At 44.2% G+C, this 18,517-nt stretch overlaps 1 protein-coding gene across 19 annotated transcripts in view; it reads right to left on the reverse strand.

Moving 5' to 3' along the window:
- Nucleotides 1-18,517, reverse strand: part of DNAJC6 (DnaJ heat shock protein family (Hsp40) member C6) — a 134,931-nt gene that overhangs the window by 7,625 nt on the left and 108,789 nt on the right. For all 19 annotated transcript variants that reach the window (XM_008541628.2, XM_070592263.1, XM_070592271.1 and 16 more), the window contains 7 exons: nt 18,359-18,438; nt 17,339-17,532; nt 17,151-17,231; nt 14,507-14,941; nt 11,194-11,328; nt 6,753-6,821; nt 5,380-5,499 (listed from right to left, as the gene is read on the reverse strand). In XM_008541628.2, coding sequence (XP_008539850.1) covers nt 5,380-5,499; nt 6,753-6,821; nt 11,194-11,328; nt 14,507-14,941; nt 17,151-17,231; nt 17,339-17,532; nt 18,359-18,438 — 1,114 coding nt within the window. The remainder of the gene's footprint in view (nt 1-5,379; nt 5,500-6,752; nt 6,822-11,193; nt 11,329-14,506; nt 14,942-17,150; nt 17,232-17,338; nt 17,533-18,358; nt 18,439-18,517) is intronic.

An 18,517-nucleotide genomic window follows, 5' to 3' on the forward strand; every position in this document is an offset into this window, starting at 1 on the left:
TTGGATCCCGGGTGTGGACCTACACTCTGCTCATCAAGCCATGCTGTGGCAGGCGTCCCACATATAAAGTAGAGGAAGATGGGCATGGATGTTAGCTCAGGGCCAGTCTTCCTCAGCAAAAACAGGAAGATTGGCAGCAGATGTTAGCTCAGGGCTAATCTTCCTCAAAAAAAAAAAAAAAATATATATATATATATATTACTTTATGCCAGGAATTTAAATAGAATCCTGATTTCATAATCTAACTTGTAAGTACTCACTGCAGGCATTCTGGGCTGTTTCCAAAATATGAAGCCCAGCTGTGGCTTATGTTTAAAAAGGTAAAAGGAGAAACTGAATGTGATGGTCTCCAGAGGCCCTTTCATGCACCAAACCCAAACTAACAGTGCTAATAAAATAAGTAACATTTCTAGAGTGCTTCAGAATTTACACAAGGTGTTCATGTATGTTACTGCCTCCAATCTATGCAACACTCTCAGGACGCAGGTAGTATCATTGGCCCCGCTTTACAGATGAGGCAATCAAGGCTCAGAGAGGTTTACTGACATGCTTATGATCACACAGGTAGATAAGGGAGCTGGGACTTGATCACAGGCACCCCACCTCCAACTGTCATACTCATTTGTTGTACCTAGAATCCCTAATTCCTCCCCAGATCGCTAAGCCTTTCACTACAACTCACCCCTATTTACTGTCTCTTCCTTCTGTAGACATTCCTTCTATTCTCATCTGGGACCCTCTTTCCCTTCCCACTGGGGCTGTTGCATTACGGCCACAGGACTTGGAATCAATCTGAGCTGGAGTCTCAGCTCTATCATTCATTCAATCCTGCATGTGTTCACTTATTCATTCATCTATCAGTGTTTCTTGAGCATCTGCTATGTGCCAGACACCGTGCCAGGTGCTGGGAACACAGCAGAAAACAGTCAACAAAGAATCCTTGCTTTTCTCAAGATTGGCAAAAGGCTTGGCCTCCTTGAGCCTCAATGTCCTCATCTGTGAAATCAGAACGCTGCCTACATCACAGGTAGACCATAAAGACACAGGTCATAGGAAAGTGCTCCACTAACCCTGAATGAAGCGAATTAAGATGCATTATATACTCTAAAATAATGCAAGTTCACGTGCTCAAAACACACTGGTACAGATAAGGCTCAATAACTACTTGGTAAGAGGGATCCTGTTTGTACTCTGAAGCTTGGCTCCGCCCCCTGGCAGCCGTACTCAGAGCATGGAGCCTCTCTCACGAGCCCCTGGGCCCTCCTGCCAACAGCACATCAGCATGCACTAAGGTGGGCAGTCGTTCTGCACTGGGATTTCATTTTACACTTTAAGGATATTTACTATCTTCCTTCTGAATATACATATGTTTATTATTTAAAAATTCAGTCAATAGAGAAAAGCTTAAAGGATTTTTAAAAACCTTCCATATTCCCATCGCACTGTCATTTATTCGTTCATTGATGGAACACCGTTGAACGTCTCCTACACGCCAGGCTGTAGGCCCAGTGGCGAAGAGGCAGACGCTGAGCCTTCTCTCAAGGGGCTCATCAGCGTTGCAGGACTTTCTGAAGTCTGCCCTTGCAGAATATTTTCCACCCATTTTCAGCAATTCTAATTTTTAATGCCACTGAAGCAGAGAACTGACAGAAATACAAAGCAGTAGCAAAACCCAGAGGCCACTGCCATCCTCCTTAAAAGCTAAAGCAGCGGCTGTCGACCTTGACTGTGCACTAGCAACACCTGAGAAGCTTTTAAACTCCCTGTGCTCAAGCCGCAGCCAGACCAATTAAGTCAGAGTGTCGGTGGGAGGAACTAGTGTATCGTGGACGCTGCTGTTGGTACCAGGGTTGTTCAACGTGAAAATGCCTTACGGAGAAGGATGCTGTCGTTTGTCTTTGCTGAATTGCAGCTATGCAATCTGGAAGTTTAATTTACAAATTAAACTAAAGCAACTGCCTAGGAGTCAAACACTTTAGGCTGCAGCTCCTGCTCATACACCTTCACTGTGTGGCTTTAGGAAAGTCACTTAACTCTCCTAAGTTATGTGACTTGAAAAACGGGGAAATTTAGAAAACCAGTTTTCCCAGCAGTTTTAAGAATGACTGCATTTCAAAAATGACAAAGGACTCTTGAATTCCACCTAGATTTGCTGTTGTAGTGATACAAGTGTAGCTATTCTGAAAGTATATTTGTTGTCTATTAATGCTGTTGGGATCCAGGGAAATAGAAGATACACGTACAAAATAGTGGAAGGCAAGGAAGAACCCTGCGGTACTGGATGGAATTATAGATATTTACACCCACTCATCTCCCATCTCTAGCTCCTGAAAGGTAGAGCAGTGGCACCCACCCCAGTACCAATGATCACAATGCACAGATTTTGGTTTCATTCCCCATAGAAAGGAATGAGGATTCCTCGGACAATGACTGATTCCAGGACTGGGGTGTAAACATTTTAAGACAAGCCAAGAACATCTTGTGCCATAAATAAAGTTCTCAAAACATGATGGAATCAAGTGAAAAGGGCATAGAAGTCAGAACAAAGGGGCTTTCAAAAGCCAAATCTAAGAGGCTGGCCTGGTGGCTTAGTGGTTGGGTTTGCACACTCCACTTCACTGGCCCTGGGTTTGCTGGTTCAGATTCTGAGAGCAGACCTACACACCACTCATCAAGCCATGCTGTGGTGGCGTCCCACATACAAAATAGAGGAAGCCTGGCACAGGTGTTAGCTCAGGGACTATCTTCCTTACCAAAAAGAAAAAATTTAAAAAATTTTTAAAAATCTAGGACAACATGAACATTAAAGGAAATAACGACAGTAATGGATGATAACCCACTGAATCAAAAGTAAAATCCATTAGTCCACTCTGATGAGAGAGAGAGAAGAGATTCTTCCTTATAGTGAAATGCCAATTAATATACGTAGAAAGCAGGACAGAATCAGAAAAATCACAATTTTGCAAATATCATAGTAATGACTGTTTCAGGAAGGAATCATTAATGAATGCTAAACCCAGCAGGGAAAAGTCAGATGAAGAACGGGATATTCTCAAATAGGATAGTCTCAAATTCTCTCCCCTAGATTACTCATTAATTACAAAGGGAAAAATGGTAACTTCACAATGAAGAAAACTGGCAGACATCACCTTAATCAAGTGATCAAAATTAACAAATGGAGACATTTTAAACTGGCCTGTACCCGTCAAGTATCAATGTCATGAAAGGCAAAGAAAGGCTAAAAATGGTTCCAGATTAAAGTGACTAAAAGGACAGGACAACTAAGTGCCAGATGTGACGCTGGATTTTAAAAAAGAACTTCCTCTAAAGGCCAGCTCTTCAGAGAGGCCTTCCTGACCACTTGCTCTCTACAACAACACCCCCACCCCCCATCGCTCACCATCACTTCTCTGCCTGGTCTTCCACAGCATCTGCACAGAGTGACGTGTGCAAGCTCCAGAGCCAGCCTTCACAGTGTTGAAACCTGTGACTGGGGCGTGTCTAACATTTTGTGCCCCAGTTTACCTCATCTGCACAATGAGGGTTATAAGAGTCCCTACTTCAAAAGATTATTGGGAGGAGTGAATGAAACGATATCTGTAAAGCACCTAAAATAGTCCGACACACAGGGAAACCTCCAGGAAACAGTGATTGTTGTTTTTACTATTTGACAGCATATTATATATTTATTCGTTTACTATTTGTTTTTCCCTCTAGAACATAAGCTTTAGGGAGGCAGGAATTTTGTTTTGGTTTTGTTTGGGTGGTTGGTTGTTTTTTATCAAAACAGTTCGCACATAGAAGGCATTTAGTAAATAGTTGTGGAAAGAATAAATGGATAAAAAATGAACAATGAATGAGATTTTATTTGAAGCAGAATTTCAACTGATGCTATTATTTTAAAATTTGAAGCTTACATTAAGATACAAAGAATGGGGGACTGGCCCCATGGCCAAGTGGTTAAAGTTCTGGGCACTCTGCTTCAGCGGCCTGGGTTCTCGGGTTCGCATCCCAAGCACGGACCTACTCCATTCATCAGCCATGCTGTAGAGGCCTCCCACATACAAAATAGAGGAATATTGGCACAGATGTTAGCTCAGAGCTAATCTTCCTCAAGCCAAAAAAAAAAAATAGAGGAAGATTGGCAACAGATGTTAGCTCAGGGCAAATCTTCCTCACCAAAAAAAAGAAAGAAAGATACAAAGAACAGGAAAAAACTCGAGAGTTCTTAAAAGAAAAAAATGTCTAAAGATTATACAATGGAAGGTCAAGATTCTGACACTATTAACAGTAGCCATGCTCTCATTCCCTGCTCCAAATGCCTCGGGAGGGCTTTCTGAGAACCTAAACTACCTACATGGCCGATGCCAAACTTTGTGGCAGGGCTAGCCCACCCTTCTTTAACAACTCTGCACTGCCCAGAGGAGGGAGGAAAAAAGAGGAAGAAGAGTTTAAGAAGTGCTAGTCCTTGAACTACTCCTTGAAAAGGGGTTCCTTGGTAAAGCAGTTTGAGAACCCTGCATACTACATCCCTTTTGGGGAGCATCACCACGAACACTGATTCTCAGAAGTTTTTGCAGCAAAGTGCACTGAACCCAGTGTTTCCAAAATTCCTTGCTCATGGAACACTTATCCTGTAACAATGACCAACATATGATGAAAAACACTTTGGAAATACACTACAGAAAGTCTATTTTCTGTATGGAATTTTACAAACTGACCAGAGAGTGCCGGACAGGGCAGGGAAGAGGGATTCATGTGAGGATCTCCCTGGTGACATGCCAGGGAGACCCATGCACGGCTGGCCCCACGTGGCACACATCTGTCTGACCAGCCTCATTCCCCCACACCTGCGTTGCCTTTGCTGCAGCCGAACTCTGTTGTTCTGGAAGTTCTAACTTTATTTACGCTAATCCAAAATTAGGCATCAGAGAAACGGATTGATTGGGGTTATTTCCAACCCGATATTTGAAGTCTGTTTCCATTCCTTTAAAGCCGATGTGAGGTTTTATAACATAGCTTAAGAATACACATGATTTTAGGGGGCTGGCCCCGTGGCCGAGTGGTTAAGTTCGCGCGCTCCGCTGCAGGCGGCCCAGTGTTTCGTTGGTTCGAATCCTGGGCGCGGACACGGCACTGCTCATCAAACCACGCTGAGGCAGCGTCCCACATGCCACAACTAGAAGGACCCACAACGAAGGATATACAACTATGTACCGGGGGGCTTTGGGGAGAAAAAGGAAAAAAAAAAAAAAAAAGAATACACATGATTTTAGGTCCCAGGTAACAAGACTTGCTCATTCACACCAAAGATTTAGATTGGAGGTTTTGTACCCCATAAGCAAATGTTGTTTATGTCTTAACCTACTAAGTTTGTACCTAATGTCCCAAGGTCAGCAAAAGGATCCAGAGTCTGGGGTTTGCTCTGATGGGTGGGAGTGCCATGCGAGGACCCCGTTGGGCTGGTGGCAGCTGACTTGCTTCCCATCCCAAAACCTCCTGAAAAGGAAAGAAGATCATTGAAAACGAGTTAGTGGTCCAAGGCTGAATTCCGAAACTCAGAAATCCAGAGCTACTGCTCATCTTGTCTCTGAGGGCAAATCGGGAAATACGTTAAAAGTTGCTACATCTTATTTCTCTGACTCAAGTGAATAGTGGCCTGGAGCAGGGGCAGGGAACTGAGAAGGCATATGTCGTTTCCTGGACACATATGAACTATCACGTCTGGTGTTCACCTCTCATGTCACCTGACTCCATTCTTTCCTCTAGGATTTGGAGTCAGGCCTGGATCTGAATTCGGGCTCAGCTACTTCCTGGCTCAGTGACCTTGGGCAAATCGAGCTTCAACAATTTCTCACTTGTTAAAAAAGGAAACAACTACTGCTCCAGAAAGTTGCTGTGATAAGCACACTGTGTGTGTGTGTGTGTGTGTGTGTGTGTGTGTAACTTGCACAGCATTGGGAACACCATCACACAAGATGGCTCTCAAGAAATACCATACTAGCCACAAGGAAGAGAGCTTATTTATCACACAGAAATCCAGCCCTGAACAAGTGCTCTGTGAAGAAAGAAGAGTATTCAGATTATCCAGCACCTACTCTATGCCAGAAATTTTCATATAAGTTACTTCACTTAAACTTATACAATTGTGTGGGGTAAGAAGTATGAACCCCAGGGGCTGGCCCCGTGGCCGAGTGGTTAAGTCTGTGCGCTCCGCTGTAGGCGGCCCAGCGTTTCGTTGGTTCGAATCCTGGGCACGGACATGGCACTGCTCATCAAACCACGCTGAGGCAGCGTCCCACATGACACAACTAGAAGGACCCACAACAAAGAATATAAAACTATGTACCGGGGGGCTTTGGGGAGAAAAAGGAAAAAATAAAATCTTTAAAAAAAAAAAAAACAAAAAATAATAAAAAAAAAAAAAAGAAGTATGAACCCCACTTTACGGATAAAAAACTGATGTTTAGACGTGTAAAAAATCCGAGAGATTCTAAGTGATTGACTGAGATATATACCCAGATGTGTCTAATTCTATTGTCAAGACATCAGATTAGCAAATGAGACTTAGAAAAGTTAAATAACATATAATATGTCATCGTGGGCAATGTGGAAAGCTCCGCCAGAATGTGGGTCTTTAGGAAATTCCGCAGGTGGGCTGTAATCCTCTGTAAGGACTCACTTCATCTTGGGTGAAGGCTATGCTTTACCAGTTGGTTAAAGGTGCACAAAATTAACCTGCCGACCTTTACCTGGTTTAGTATGCCAGTCCCAACCTCCCGAAACATCTGGCTGAATGTTCACAGCAGGTGTACTGGAAGCTGCAAATGGGGAGAAGAAAAAGAATCAGGACAAGAGAGCTCAGAGCCCAATTTTCTGAGATCACCCAGGAATGTGCCATCCCTTCCCTGAAGCCTGCATGGCCTACCAAGGTCCCAACTGATTCGTCTCTCCCTCTGCGCTCTCGCCACCTCTGCAACATTGATGTTTGTGCCTCCACCTATGGTTAGTACTTACATGAGGGCTGGAGGAAGCCATATACTGTTTGTCTCTGTGCCTTCTTTAGCTGTCCTTTCTTTGACCTCAATAGCCACACACTGTGAATTATAACTGTGCATATGTGTATCTCTGCTAAACTGTGAGTTCCCTGAAGGCAAGAACTATCTTATTCATCTTTGTGTGTCCCATCTCTACACTTAACACAAAGTCAGTGGAGAATAAGAAAAGGTGAAAAGAAACTTAAATTCAGTTCACCTTAGGTTGGCATTATCAAGTGTATGAGAGGAATGATCAACTTAGAACTGAAATTTTGTTTCCTCCCCTGCTGTGACGTGAATGGAGAATGATGAGTCATTCAGAACCTGTACTGGGCACTGACTCTATACCACCCACCGTGCTGGTGTCAGAGATGTGTCTATTGTCACTCAAAACAAACTCATTGCAGCTTTAAAATAGGTCATTCTGACCTCTCTCAAAGTTCCAAATGTAGAATTTAAAAGAAACATTCAGCTAAAGAGAATCAGATTGTCAGAGGAGTACACAGTGATAGAGTAAGTTTTTTCTGCATCTATGAGATCCAAATAAGAAACATGATGCCATAAGAACAAATTTCTTTCTAGAGCACCTCTAGGTTCTGTCCACAAGATCAGTGAGTAAAATGTAAATACTAAACTAACATTGCAAGTGGGATTTAAAACAGACACACCACACACACACACCCCACCACCACCACCAAAAGAACAATCAAGTCACCAAGATTAGCACTACCAAGCCTATGTTTACCTGCTTTGTTTGCTGAGTACAAACCAAGACAGCCTGTACCTTCCCATCATTAAGTTAAGAAGAACATGCCATTATCAGCAATAACAGTTATTTCTTTCCTGTTCCTCTTCTTCCACCGTAATCCATCAAAACTGAGGTGGAAATTGGACCATTTTGCTAACATTTGCTGCCTGATTTCCTTTAACTCTGATCTTAGTCTGACATCCAAGTAAGATGTAGAACTGGGTGTCAGATCTCCAGCTTTATTACTAATCGAACCCACAAATCCTTATGACCACCTGTCACGTGCAAGGCGCACCAGGGAACAGAGACCTAAGACACACTGCCTGTCCTCATGAAACTTAGCATCTGTTGGAGAGAGAGGAATATACAAATGAAAAAGTAATTACCTGATATTTTAATCTCTATTTTGCCTTTTCTTATGGTTGTTCCCTAGTTCTTCCAACACCATGTTCCAAGTAATTATTTCCTTCACAGTAGATGTTCGATAAATATTTGTTGAACTCAAAGGCAGTATTTCTTGATTTTCGGAAGAGATTGGGGGCGCCCTGTGGCAATCTGGGGGAAGTGCCCCGAGGACTTGGAGGTGGGCAATCTGACCCCCTAGTCTAACCTCTGAATCTCACCTAGGTCCTCCCACATGAAGATGATGCACTGATCCTCCAGCAGTGCAATGATAACTGCTCTCCCAGCAAGCAGAGTGGAAAACTCTTTTCACTCACTGGCATGACATAGACCAAAATAAGAAGTGTGCCCACAAAACAAAGGAGTGCTAGCCAGCCTAAACTGGGTGACAAACAACATGTTCTAACCAGCTCACAAGAAGCAGAGAACCAGACCCAGAACGGCCATGCTGAAGCCTGAACATCCATACCTAAGTGACATAAAAGGTAGCACTCATGAAAATATTAAACTCAAAGTATTCAAGCCAGGAAAACGTGGGACCTTATAAACGCAATCACTATGCAACAAAGAGACTTAGGAGAAAATGAGTTAATTCATTTTGTATTTACATATTAGACAGAAAAAATAGACAGACAGTGCCTACTGTGTGCCAGTATGTCTTCCAGGCACTTGGGAAGCATTAATGAACAAAACAAAGACCTCTGCCTTTGTGGAATTCACGTTCCAGTAGGGAGAGACGCACAACAAAAAACAAACAACACAGAAGTATTGGAAGTTGGTAAGTACAATGGAAAGGAAAATGCAGAGTGAGGGCAGGGGGCTGAGTTGTGATTTGAAAAGGAGTGGTCCCCATTGAGAGACCCCACTGAGAGGTGACATTGGAGCAAAGATTCAAAGGAAGTGAAGGAGTTAGCCATGCCCATGTCTGGGGAAGCAGGCACAGCCAGCGTAACAAGAAAGAGGCCAGTACGGTGGGCGTGGAGAGAGCAGGGGGGAGGGAATAGGAAATGAGGTCACAGGCACTGGGGGGCTAGTGCACAGGGCCTACTGAGGCCATTTCGAGGACTTTGGCTTCCGTGCTAAGTCAAATAGGGAGCCATTTTGAGCAGAGCAATGACATGACTTACATTTCACATAAGTGAGCAAAAACAACAGTTTTAACCTCTCCTTGCACCTTTTCCTCCAAGGGTAACCAACTTCCAATCAGGAGGTTCTCTTCAGTGGGCACTACTCAAGAGCGAGAGGTGACTTTCCTGTATGTTGTCCTGTGGACGCACTTCAAATAGTGTGCAATTTAAGACCAATTAGAAATCACCCATCATGGTTCTTCCTGGACTGATTTCTCACTTTTATTCATTACAGTTGGACCAGTGTTGCCCACCTCGTCTTCCTTTCGTATTTGCATGGCTTCCATGAAGTCAAGCTAACAATGGGACCGTGCTCTCCAGGCAAGCTCAGGGTGCCTTCAACGGCAGGTGGCCGTGTAGACTGGGGCTAACAATGTTCGATAGTCATCAACGTCAGGAATGTACTACAATTCATCAGCTCAGGGCCATTCGTCCTTCCCGAAAAAGCTCCAGTTTTGATCAGTGTTACCTAAATGATAGCCTTTTTTAAAGATTGGCACCTGAGCTAACATCTGTTGCCAACCTCTTTTTTTTTTTCTTTTTCTTCTCCCCAAATCCCCATAGTTGTATATTCTAGCTGTAGGTCCTTCTGGTTGTGGCATGTGGGACACCACCTCAGCGTGGCTTGATGAGTGGTGCCATGTCCGTGCCCAGGATCCAAACCAGCAAAACTTGGGCCACTGAAGTGGAGCATACAAACTTAACCACGTGGTCACGGGGCCAGCCCCCAAATGATAGCCTTTTGCACTTACAAACAGATGTGATTCCTATTCTTTCCACAAAACCTAAGTCTCTAACATAGAAATATAATGTGGGCCACATATGTAGTTTAAAATTTTCTAGGAGTCACATTAAAAAAGGTAAAAAGGTACTGATGAAATTAATTTTAATAATGTATTTTATTTAATCCAGTGTATTCAAAATATTATCTTAAGAATCAGGGGCCAGCCCTGTGGTGTGGTGGTTAAGTTTGGCATGCTCCACTTCAGTGGCCCAGGTTCGCGGATTCAGACCCTGGGTGCAGACCTACACCATTCGTCAGTCATGCTGTGGCAATGACCCACATACAGAAAAAAAAATAGAGGAAGACTGGCACAGATGTTAGCTCAGGACTAATCTTCTTCAAGCAAAAAAAGGAAGATTGGCAACAGATGTTAGCTCAGGACTAATCTTCTTCAAGCAAAAAAAGGAAGATTGGCAACAGATGTTAGCTCAGGGCAAATCTTCCTCAGCAAAAACAAAAAACAGAATATGAAAAATATTAATGAGATACTTTACATTCTTGTTTTGTATTAAGTGTTAAAATACGTAGAGCACACTTCAAATCAGACTAGCCACAATTCAAGTGCTCAACAGCCACATGTGGCTACTGGCTTCGTATTAGACAAAAGAGATCTAATATAGCAGGGTGTTATGTTCTAAGTTTTGTTCTGCAGAATACTAATTTTGTAGTATGCTCATATCACATTTTATTAAGATTCATATTTTTCCATATTTCAAAGATTTCTCCAATAAGATGCATCTTCCAATCAATGAAAAGTGGTAGCCTTTTTTTTCTTTCTTCTTAGCACATAAAATAAAGATACATCCTACAATCAATGGTGCCTTACAATTCTGTGCATGTAGCTCTAATGCAAAACAGAATTCCACAGTCAAATAAGGTTTAGGAAAGCTGAATAAACAAAGTTAAGCAGGCATCTTTCCTGTGAGACATCCCAGAGCTTTTAATATGCAAAGGTGAATTGTTAATTTCCAAAAGAGAGATGTACCATGCAGCTTTTTACCCCCTAAAACATCTACAGGATGCTTTTATCTCTGAGCAGCTACTGCTGTCTTGGGGAAAACTATGTTCCACTGAACACAACGTAAAATACTCTACCATGCACTGTAGGTGAGGGGCTTCTCGTAGGCTGAAGAAAGGGGTCACTGGAAGCAGCGGATGTGTTCAGAAAAGAACCCAGCAAATCTTGACCTGATGATTTGGAAGGCGCTCCAAAAGGGTCAAAGGTGGCACCTAGAAAAGAACAGGAAAAATGTGTTTCTTTGTCCTATGAGGTCATTTATTCCATAAACATTGAAGAGCCACCACAACTGCCAGGCCCTAGCCCAAATACTTGAAAAGTCGGGACGATGCCTGCCTCTGGGCTGCTCCACAGGCCCGTCCTATTCTCAAAACTTCCTCCAGGGCTAACAGTGGATCCTGAGGATTTCTGACCACACACAAATAGTTCCTTCTTTGTGGACAAAGGAGGACTCTGGATTTAACTGGTGGATGAATCATAAATACTATAAATAAGGGCCCCTTGGGGCTTTGAGCATCTTAATACCATGAAATAAGTCAAGGTCAACACAGATGAATCAGTGAGTGGCAAAACCACGCCTGGACCATAGGAGTGCTCAGTGAATGAACTGTGTTCACGTTGAATGAATTAGTGGACACATACAGGCAAGGGCTCAGTTTATGTTAAGGCAAACACTGGGCAGGTTTTATTTAGTTTTGTTTTGTGAAGTTAGTAGTCTCTAGCTCACTTGAAAGCTAAAAAGAGAAGAAAAGGAGTGTGACAAAAACTGAACTCTCTTCATGTCTTATGTCCTATGGAATTCAAACGTTGTTTCCCAAACACCGCCTCTCGACAACTCGCTAGAAACCAGACGCAGATTTGGTGAAGTGAGAAAAGTTTTTGAATGAACTAAGAAGACTAGAGTGAAGTGGGGAGCTGAGGTTTCCAGCAACCAGGCACCAACACTAATATCGTATCATTTCTTAATGTTCACATTGCCTTTCATAAACAATATCTCAGCTGGTCCTCGACGTCTCCCTGTCAGACAGAAATGAATCATCTTCTTTCTATTGACAATAAAACTAAGGTTCAGAAAGCCAAGTTTCTTGCCCAATACCAAGTAAATAACAGGGGGCTGGAATTCACGCCCAAGTCTTTCCGACTCCAAATTCCAGGCATTTCCCAAAGGCATCTTACACTCCTCACAGGCGTGAGCTGAGTGGGATGAAAACCACGCAGAGCTGCACGTATACGAGCTGCCTTTAATTTCCCATTATTGGAGAGGGACAAAATTCCCTTTGGCTCCCTCCTAATCTGTAAGTATCAGGCTACAGTGCCAATCGCATCCTGGAGCGGGATTGACCTATTCTAGGAATAGACAACTAGAATCAAACAAGGTAATGAATAAATCCAACTCAAAACCCAGGTAGGATATATGGTTTAATACGTGTTCAGCCGGGACTTCACTGACGTCACGCTCTCCCAATACCTGCTGGGCGGCGGGTCAGCCTTGTGTAGGAGCGATGGTATCAACTATTTGTCAGGCTCTCTGCTACACAGTGCATGTTCCTTAGTCCCTCTAATGCTCACACCACTTTATCCCTTCTATAACGTGAGAATACCAACATCTACAGAGTAATTAGAAGAGGACACTAGGTTTCTCTCTCTAAATCTAAGTTTGAAATCAACTAATGGAAGATGCTAAAATCTTTATACTATTACTTGGCACACTTGTAATATCAAGTTACATTAAATTACAGGCACCCTCCAATAGCTAAAAGTGAACTTCCCAAAATCTAGAGCTCAAAATCTAGTCTTTACAACAGTGCTCATAGATAGGTAAGTATTATCCCATTTGCAACTAAGAAGGTGAAGGTTTTTTAACAAGCCTACTCAGATAGTTAAGTGTCGGTTCGGGCATTGAAATTCAAGCCTTTAACTCTGGAATCCATGTTCTTTCTGCCCCCTCTTGGGGGACAGAATACTTGAGTTCTGGATCTGGGTTTGCCACTAATCAGCTCTGTGTCCTTGGACAAGTGCATCAATATATCTAGGCCCCCGTTTCATTGTCTATAACCTGAGGGATAGATTTAACTAATGTCTCAAAGGTCCCTTCTCACTCTGACACTGGAACACAACTATCTGCATGGGACTCATGAATTAAATCATCAAAAGTCACATAAGGTGCATGGTCTTAAAATGTGACCATCAAGTACCATGCTATCTTGGATCTTGTGGATGTTTTTCCTGACAGAGCTTTCATTCGCTTTGGAGAGTAAGAACTGGATGGAAGGAAGTGAAGTATGGAGGAAAGAGCCTGCGATTCAGGACACCTGGCCTCACACCCTGACTCCATCAATAACCAATGCAGAAGCTTGAGCCTCAGCATCAACATCCCATGATTCTGAGACTCACTCATAAAGAATGCCTCCAGCTGAACCACCACAAATCCAGACCAGCCCAAAGCCTTCTGAGAAGTGAAGGATGAGCTTATGGAAGAAATTTCCTACAGGTTACCATACGCCTGGGGAGTTGAGACATGTCTCTTTACTCTTCCTAATGTGACGCCATCTTGGTTAACAGGGACGGTAACAAGGGGCAGCTGGTTCTTCAGAAGCGACAACAGACCTCTGCCTACCCAGCTACACTGGCTTGCAAATGTCAAAAAATTGTGGATACCAGTTGAGTCTGTAGCAATGAGCAGAGTGACGCTGACTGAGCCACATGGGGCTCAAACTCCTTCCCCGGCACCAAGCGCTCTGTTTCAGCAGCTGTGCTGTTGGCGTAAGTCCCTTTAATCTATCTTGAAGGAACCAAGCACTTCTCTGCACAGCCAAAGTTATTCAGAAAACTACAATTCCAGGAAGCCATCACAGGAAAACTGAAGGAAGGCTCTGGAGTCAAATGGCCTTGTTTTGGACCCTGGCCCCATCGATTACTAGCTGTATAAACATATGCTACTAATTTGACTCTAAAGCTCTATTTCCTCAACTCCAAAACAGGGATAATAATAGCACCTTTTGACCAGGTTTTTATAAGAACTGAATCCATTTTTAGTGTTAACTTCCAAGTTTGGCAAATGGTTAAGTAGCCCACAAATATCAGCTGTTATTACTAATAATACATCTCCAAGCAGACGTAACTAAAGCAGCTCAGGGATTGAAGCCCTGAAACAAGAACGAAAATAAGAATGAGGAGCTCAAATATTCACTCTTAGACTGGTCCCACCAAAACAGACAGTATTTCTATTTCGTCTCATGTTACCCCACTTAAATGGAGATAGAGACCTCTCCAGGGGACTTTTAGGGAGACAAGAAAAGTCTAGCTTAATGGGAAAGTTTGATGCTACTTCCTTGGCTGGATGGTCATCATTCAAAACTGAGAGGTACCGTGCAACAGGGAAGAAATTACCTTCTCCTACTCTTAGCGTTGGAGACGCGGAGGCGGAGGCGGCAGACCGGCGTGGCGTTGACTGAGTGGATGCAGGTCCACTTGGGTGAAACACGTCTTCCACCCCTGACTGTCCAGCCTGGGCAGGGCCGGCCGCACCTCCACCCCCAAACAGGTCGCTCAGCAGTTCAGAATTGGAGGGAGGAGCCGCCGGTGGCGAGAAGTTCCTACTCACTGCAGCCCCTTCTAGGCCCAGAAGGTCCACGTCCTCAGCGGGTGGAGGGGCAGCCGGCTCCTGCTGCTTTTTGCTGGGTTTCTTGGCTCCATGATGTTTGTCGCCATTGGCATTGCCGTGTGGACTGGAAAGGGTCAGAAGTTCATCGTCTGACTGCTCGCTCTCCTGATTCACCAGGGCGGCGTGGTCCTCCTCGCAGAATGATTTCTCCGATTTCTGATCTAGGGAAGGCCGGTATGCCGATAAACAGTTAGTTACTGGCCACGGCTTTATGGGTTTTTGTTAAAATACATATACGTAACCCCAGAAAGAGAGAAAGAGCCTCTGAGCAAATAATGCTTTCAGACCCTTACCAATGGGAAATTTGATGTATTGCCCATTGCATTCAATTCCCGTTCGTTGAGCCTTGGAGAGGCAGTACCGCACAGAGGTGAAGAGCGAGAACTTGCGAGTCAGACAGCCTGGGTTTGAATCCCTGCTCCACTGCTTACGGGCTTTGTGACACTGAGAAAGTTACTACACATCTCTGGTCTTGGTTTCCTCCTCAGAAAAATGAGGGCAAAAATAGTACCTAACGTACATGCCTGCCGTGAAAATTACATGAGGTGGTCTACAGAAAGCTCTCAGATCTATAGTAAGTAGTACTTCAGTGGCTCTTATTATGATTATTACTATTATTATCGTCATCTTCCAAGCACCATGCTAGGAGCTTTGGAAAAAAAAAATCTCGGAGTCCTTTGCTGATTCTCTAACTGCCATTTTCCTTCTCCATGTGGCCCACAGCTAAAAGCAAGGCCTTTCTCCCACAGTCTGGAGCAGAAGTGAACAGAGGGAGGGGCTCTGCCATGGATGGTCCTTGCACCAACCTAAAGGAGCTATTTCAGTGTAAGATGGGCACAGGAAAGGCGTCTCCTGGGGAAGGAACGGAGAGGCTGGCAGTGACCTTCCAGGCCCTCCTGGAGACAGATCCTCCTACAGAACTTTGTTATTTAATGTCAGATAGATCCACCTTCCAACTCGAGCACAGATCCACATCCCTCATCCCCAGTTCTGAAATGCAAAAAGCTATGAAAAGGGAAAGATTTCCCTAAGTTTGGCGCAAACTCAGTTGGTGGAAGAATCTGACGGGAACTGACGTGAAAGTATTTCTAGTCTTCATTTATCTCATTCAGGGCGATTATTTACATGTTTCACTGCAGAAACACATTGACATTTGACTACGAGTTGTTGTCTGAGATGCCACTGGGAAGGCCGAGTAATGTGCAGTTTATGCACCACGTTGCCTGCCTAAAATCCTAATTCTGCATCCCTAAACACATTGGCTCTGTGAGGGTCAGAGAAGAGATGGTGCATTTGTGCTAAAACCTATTTCCTAGCCTAACAGGAAAGATTTCTAAGTTACTTGCTAAAGCAGCATGGAGAGGTGACAGTGAAGTTTATAAAAAGCCCTCATGTGAGGAAGATGACAGTAAGGGGCAACCAAGAGGAGCCTGGGAAATCTCTCTGCTACCCAGATTTCCTGGGCTTTCCAATTTTTTTATCTTAATTGGCCCAATTTCTCAGTAGAAAATTCTGAAAGTAAGCCTTCCAATTCAAACGAATTATGAACAAGTTTGTAACCAAATACTGAAAACTCTGTGTAAGCAATGGGAATCCTGTCTTATGCTGCCACAGCAGAGGAAAGTCAATCGAGAGAATTTTAAATAGACCATCGCCAAAGCCAGTTTCCCACCCCTTTCCAGGGAAAGTCCTTACTATTACACCCCGCGGTCAGCCTGAACTGTGGAACCTGTGGTTAACCTCGGCAAACTCAACAAGGACGGCAAATGGGCACCGATAAGGTGCCAATGGCAGCCTACCGATGGGAGCAGTCGGAAGTGTTATATTGGGAAAGATTCTGAAAACATCTCCAGGTTTGGCAGAAAAGGAAATGATTGAGCATGATTTCTGCCACGAATGATAAAGCAAGTAGCAGAGACACACAGGCAAAGTGTCTGCCTTTCCTGCACCAGGGGAAGCTCAGCTCTACCCGGCTAGTGGTCAGAGCTCCCCTGGGGAAATGCCAGATTGTATATTTTTGGAATATTTAAAGGCAGAAGATAGAGTCCCTTATCAATTTGAGTGTCAGCAGTGTAAAGGGAGATCCTAGAAAGTATCATGTTTATTCCTAAATCCAAAAAAGATGTGACCCAAAGCACAGCGTAAAGAGAAAAGGTGGAATTCAGCTCAAAATGGCGTTTTGCACCAGTCCAGAGCATTGATGGAGTTGAAAGTAGGGAAGCTGCCTGAATTGAAAAAGGAGTGAGCAGTGAGAGTGTGAGCTAAGGAGGCCTCTGGACGACTTCTAAGTGCTGCTCTACTCTAGGCTGCTTCCAGGACTGACCATCTTCACAGAAGACCCACGTAACTGGAAGAAATGCTTGGAAGTACCTTGCCAGCAGAGAGAGGAAAAGAAGCCACCTTGCCCAAAATGCCTGGGGTTGTCTGGCGGGATATCGATTGGAGCCTGTCCTGGAAGACAAAAGGCCAGGCAACGTCAAGGAACCACAGGAACTAAGCCCAATGATGAACAACACAGAGGCTTCGTCCTGAACACAAACCACCAGGAGGACTCCTACCTCCTAAGACCAGAGTGTCTTGCTGCTCCTTGTGAGAAGAGAAGAGGATGCTGGGATTGACGTCTTTTGTGCAGTAATGTTCCCACGGTGGAGTTAAGTCTACCACCTTGTCGTGGGGCTGCAGTTCCACATCCAGAGTCACCTGGAAGAGCTGAGGATATTTTTCCGGTACATCACATGCATCCAACTCAGGCCTACATAGGGATTTAGAAGAACAAGATCAGTGAAAACAGTGGAACCAGTGTGATGTTCAGCACAGAAACCACCGTGGGCTAACTCTTAGGTTAACTCTGAGACTCATTTCTAGGGAAAAGGCAACCATTCAAGAGATAACTTACTCTACTTCTCTGAGCCTCTGCTTGCTCCTCTAGAGAGAATAGGAGAATAATGCCTACTCAAGAATTTGGATTCTACTGCACATGAAAGCATTCTAGAAAGCAGGGCTGACACATCCAGCCAGTGTGCACCGGCATGGCCAAGTCAGTGCTGAAATAGTGAAACAGGCCCACAGCTGCCACCCCAAGCTTTCGAACGTCTGGCCTCAGTAACTCCACCTATCACCCAGCTTCAGCCCCCTCACCACGAGTTCACACTAGAATATAGCAACTAAGGGCTACTGTCTGGTGCAGAGGGGTCCCCAGGACCCTGCTTCACTGCTCTGTCCTGGCATCCATTCTCTGGGTCACTGCTCATATCACACTGCCTCCCTCATTGAAAAACACAAAGGGACACACAGATGCAAAGGATCACGGTATTGATCCTCTGTGCCCTCTTTGTTCTCTCCTGGTCCCTCATATGGAATTTTAGCCCTTTCTGTTGGAAGTCTGATCCATTTATGCTCATTTGTTCGCAACTGAAAGTTGTAAAGGGCGACCAGCCTCCGTGTGTTGCTAGGTACGCTCAAAGTCCCGCAGAGCAGGCCTGGGGATGCTGCAGCACAGCAGAAGGAGCCTCGGGCACTGACCCCAGCATTTCACAGCTGCTGGGACCGAAAAGGGTTCCCGCCCAAGCAGCACTCACTTGGTGAACTTTAAAACTGTTGTGTCCAGTGGTATGAATCCAGTGTGAAACTGAAGCTGGAATATCTGAGTGTTGGTCACCTAAAAATACATAAGAGAAGCACACTACCATCAATCAGTGAAAAGGGAACCGGATCAAAAGACTCTGTTCTAGGGAGCC

Source organism: Equus przewalskii, chromosome 24 (genome assembly GCF_037783145.1).
Source record: "Equus przewalskii isolate Varuska chromosome 24, EquPr2, whole genome shotgun sequence".
NCBI classification, from domain to species: Eukaryota; Metazoa; Chordata; class Mammalia; order Perissodactyla; family Equidae; genus Equus; species Equus przewalskii.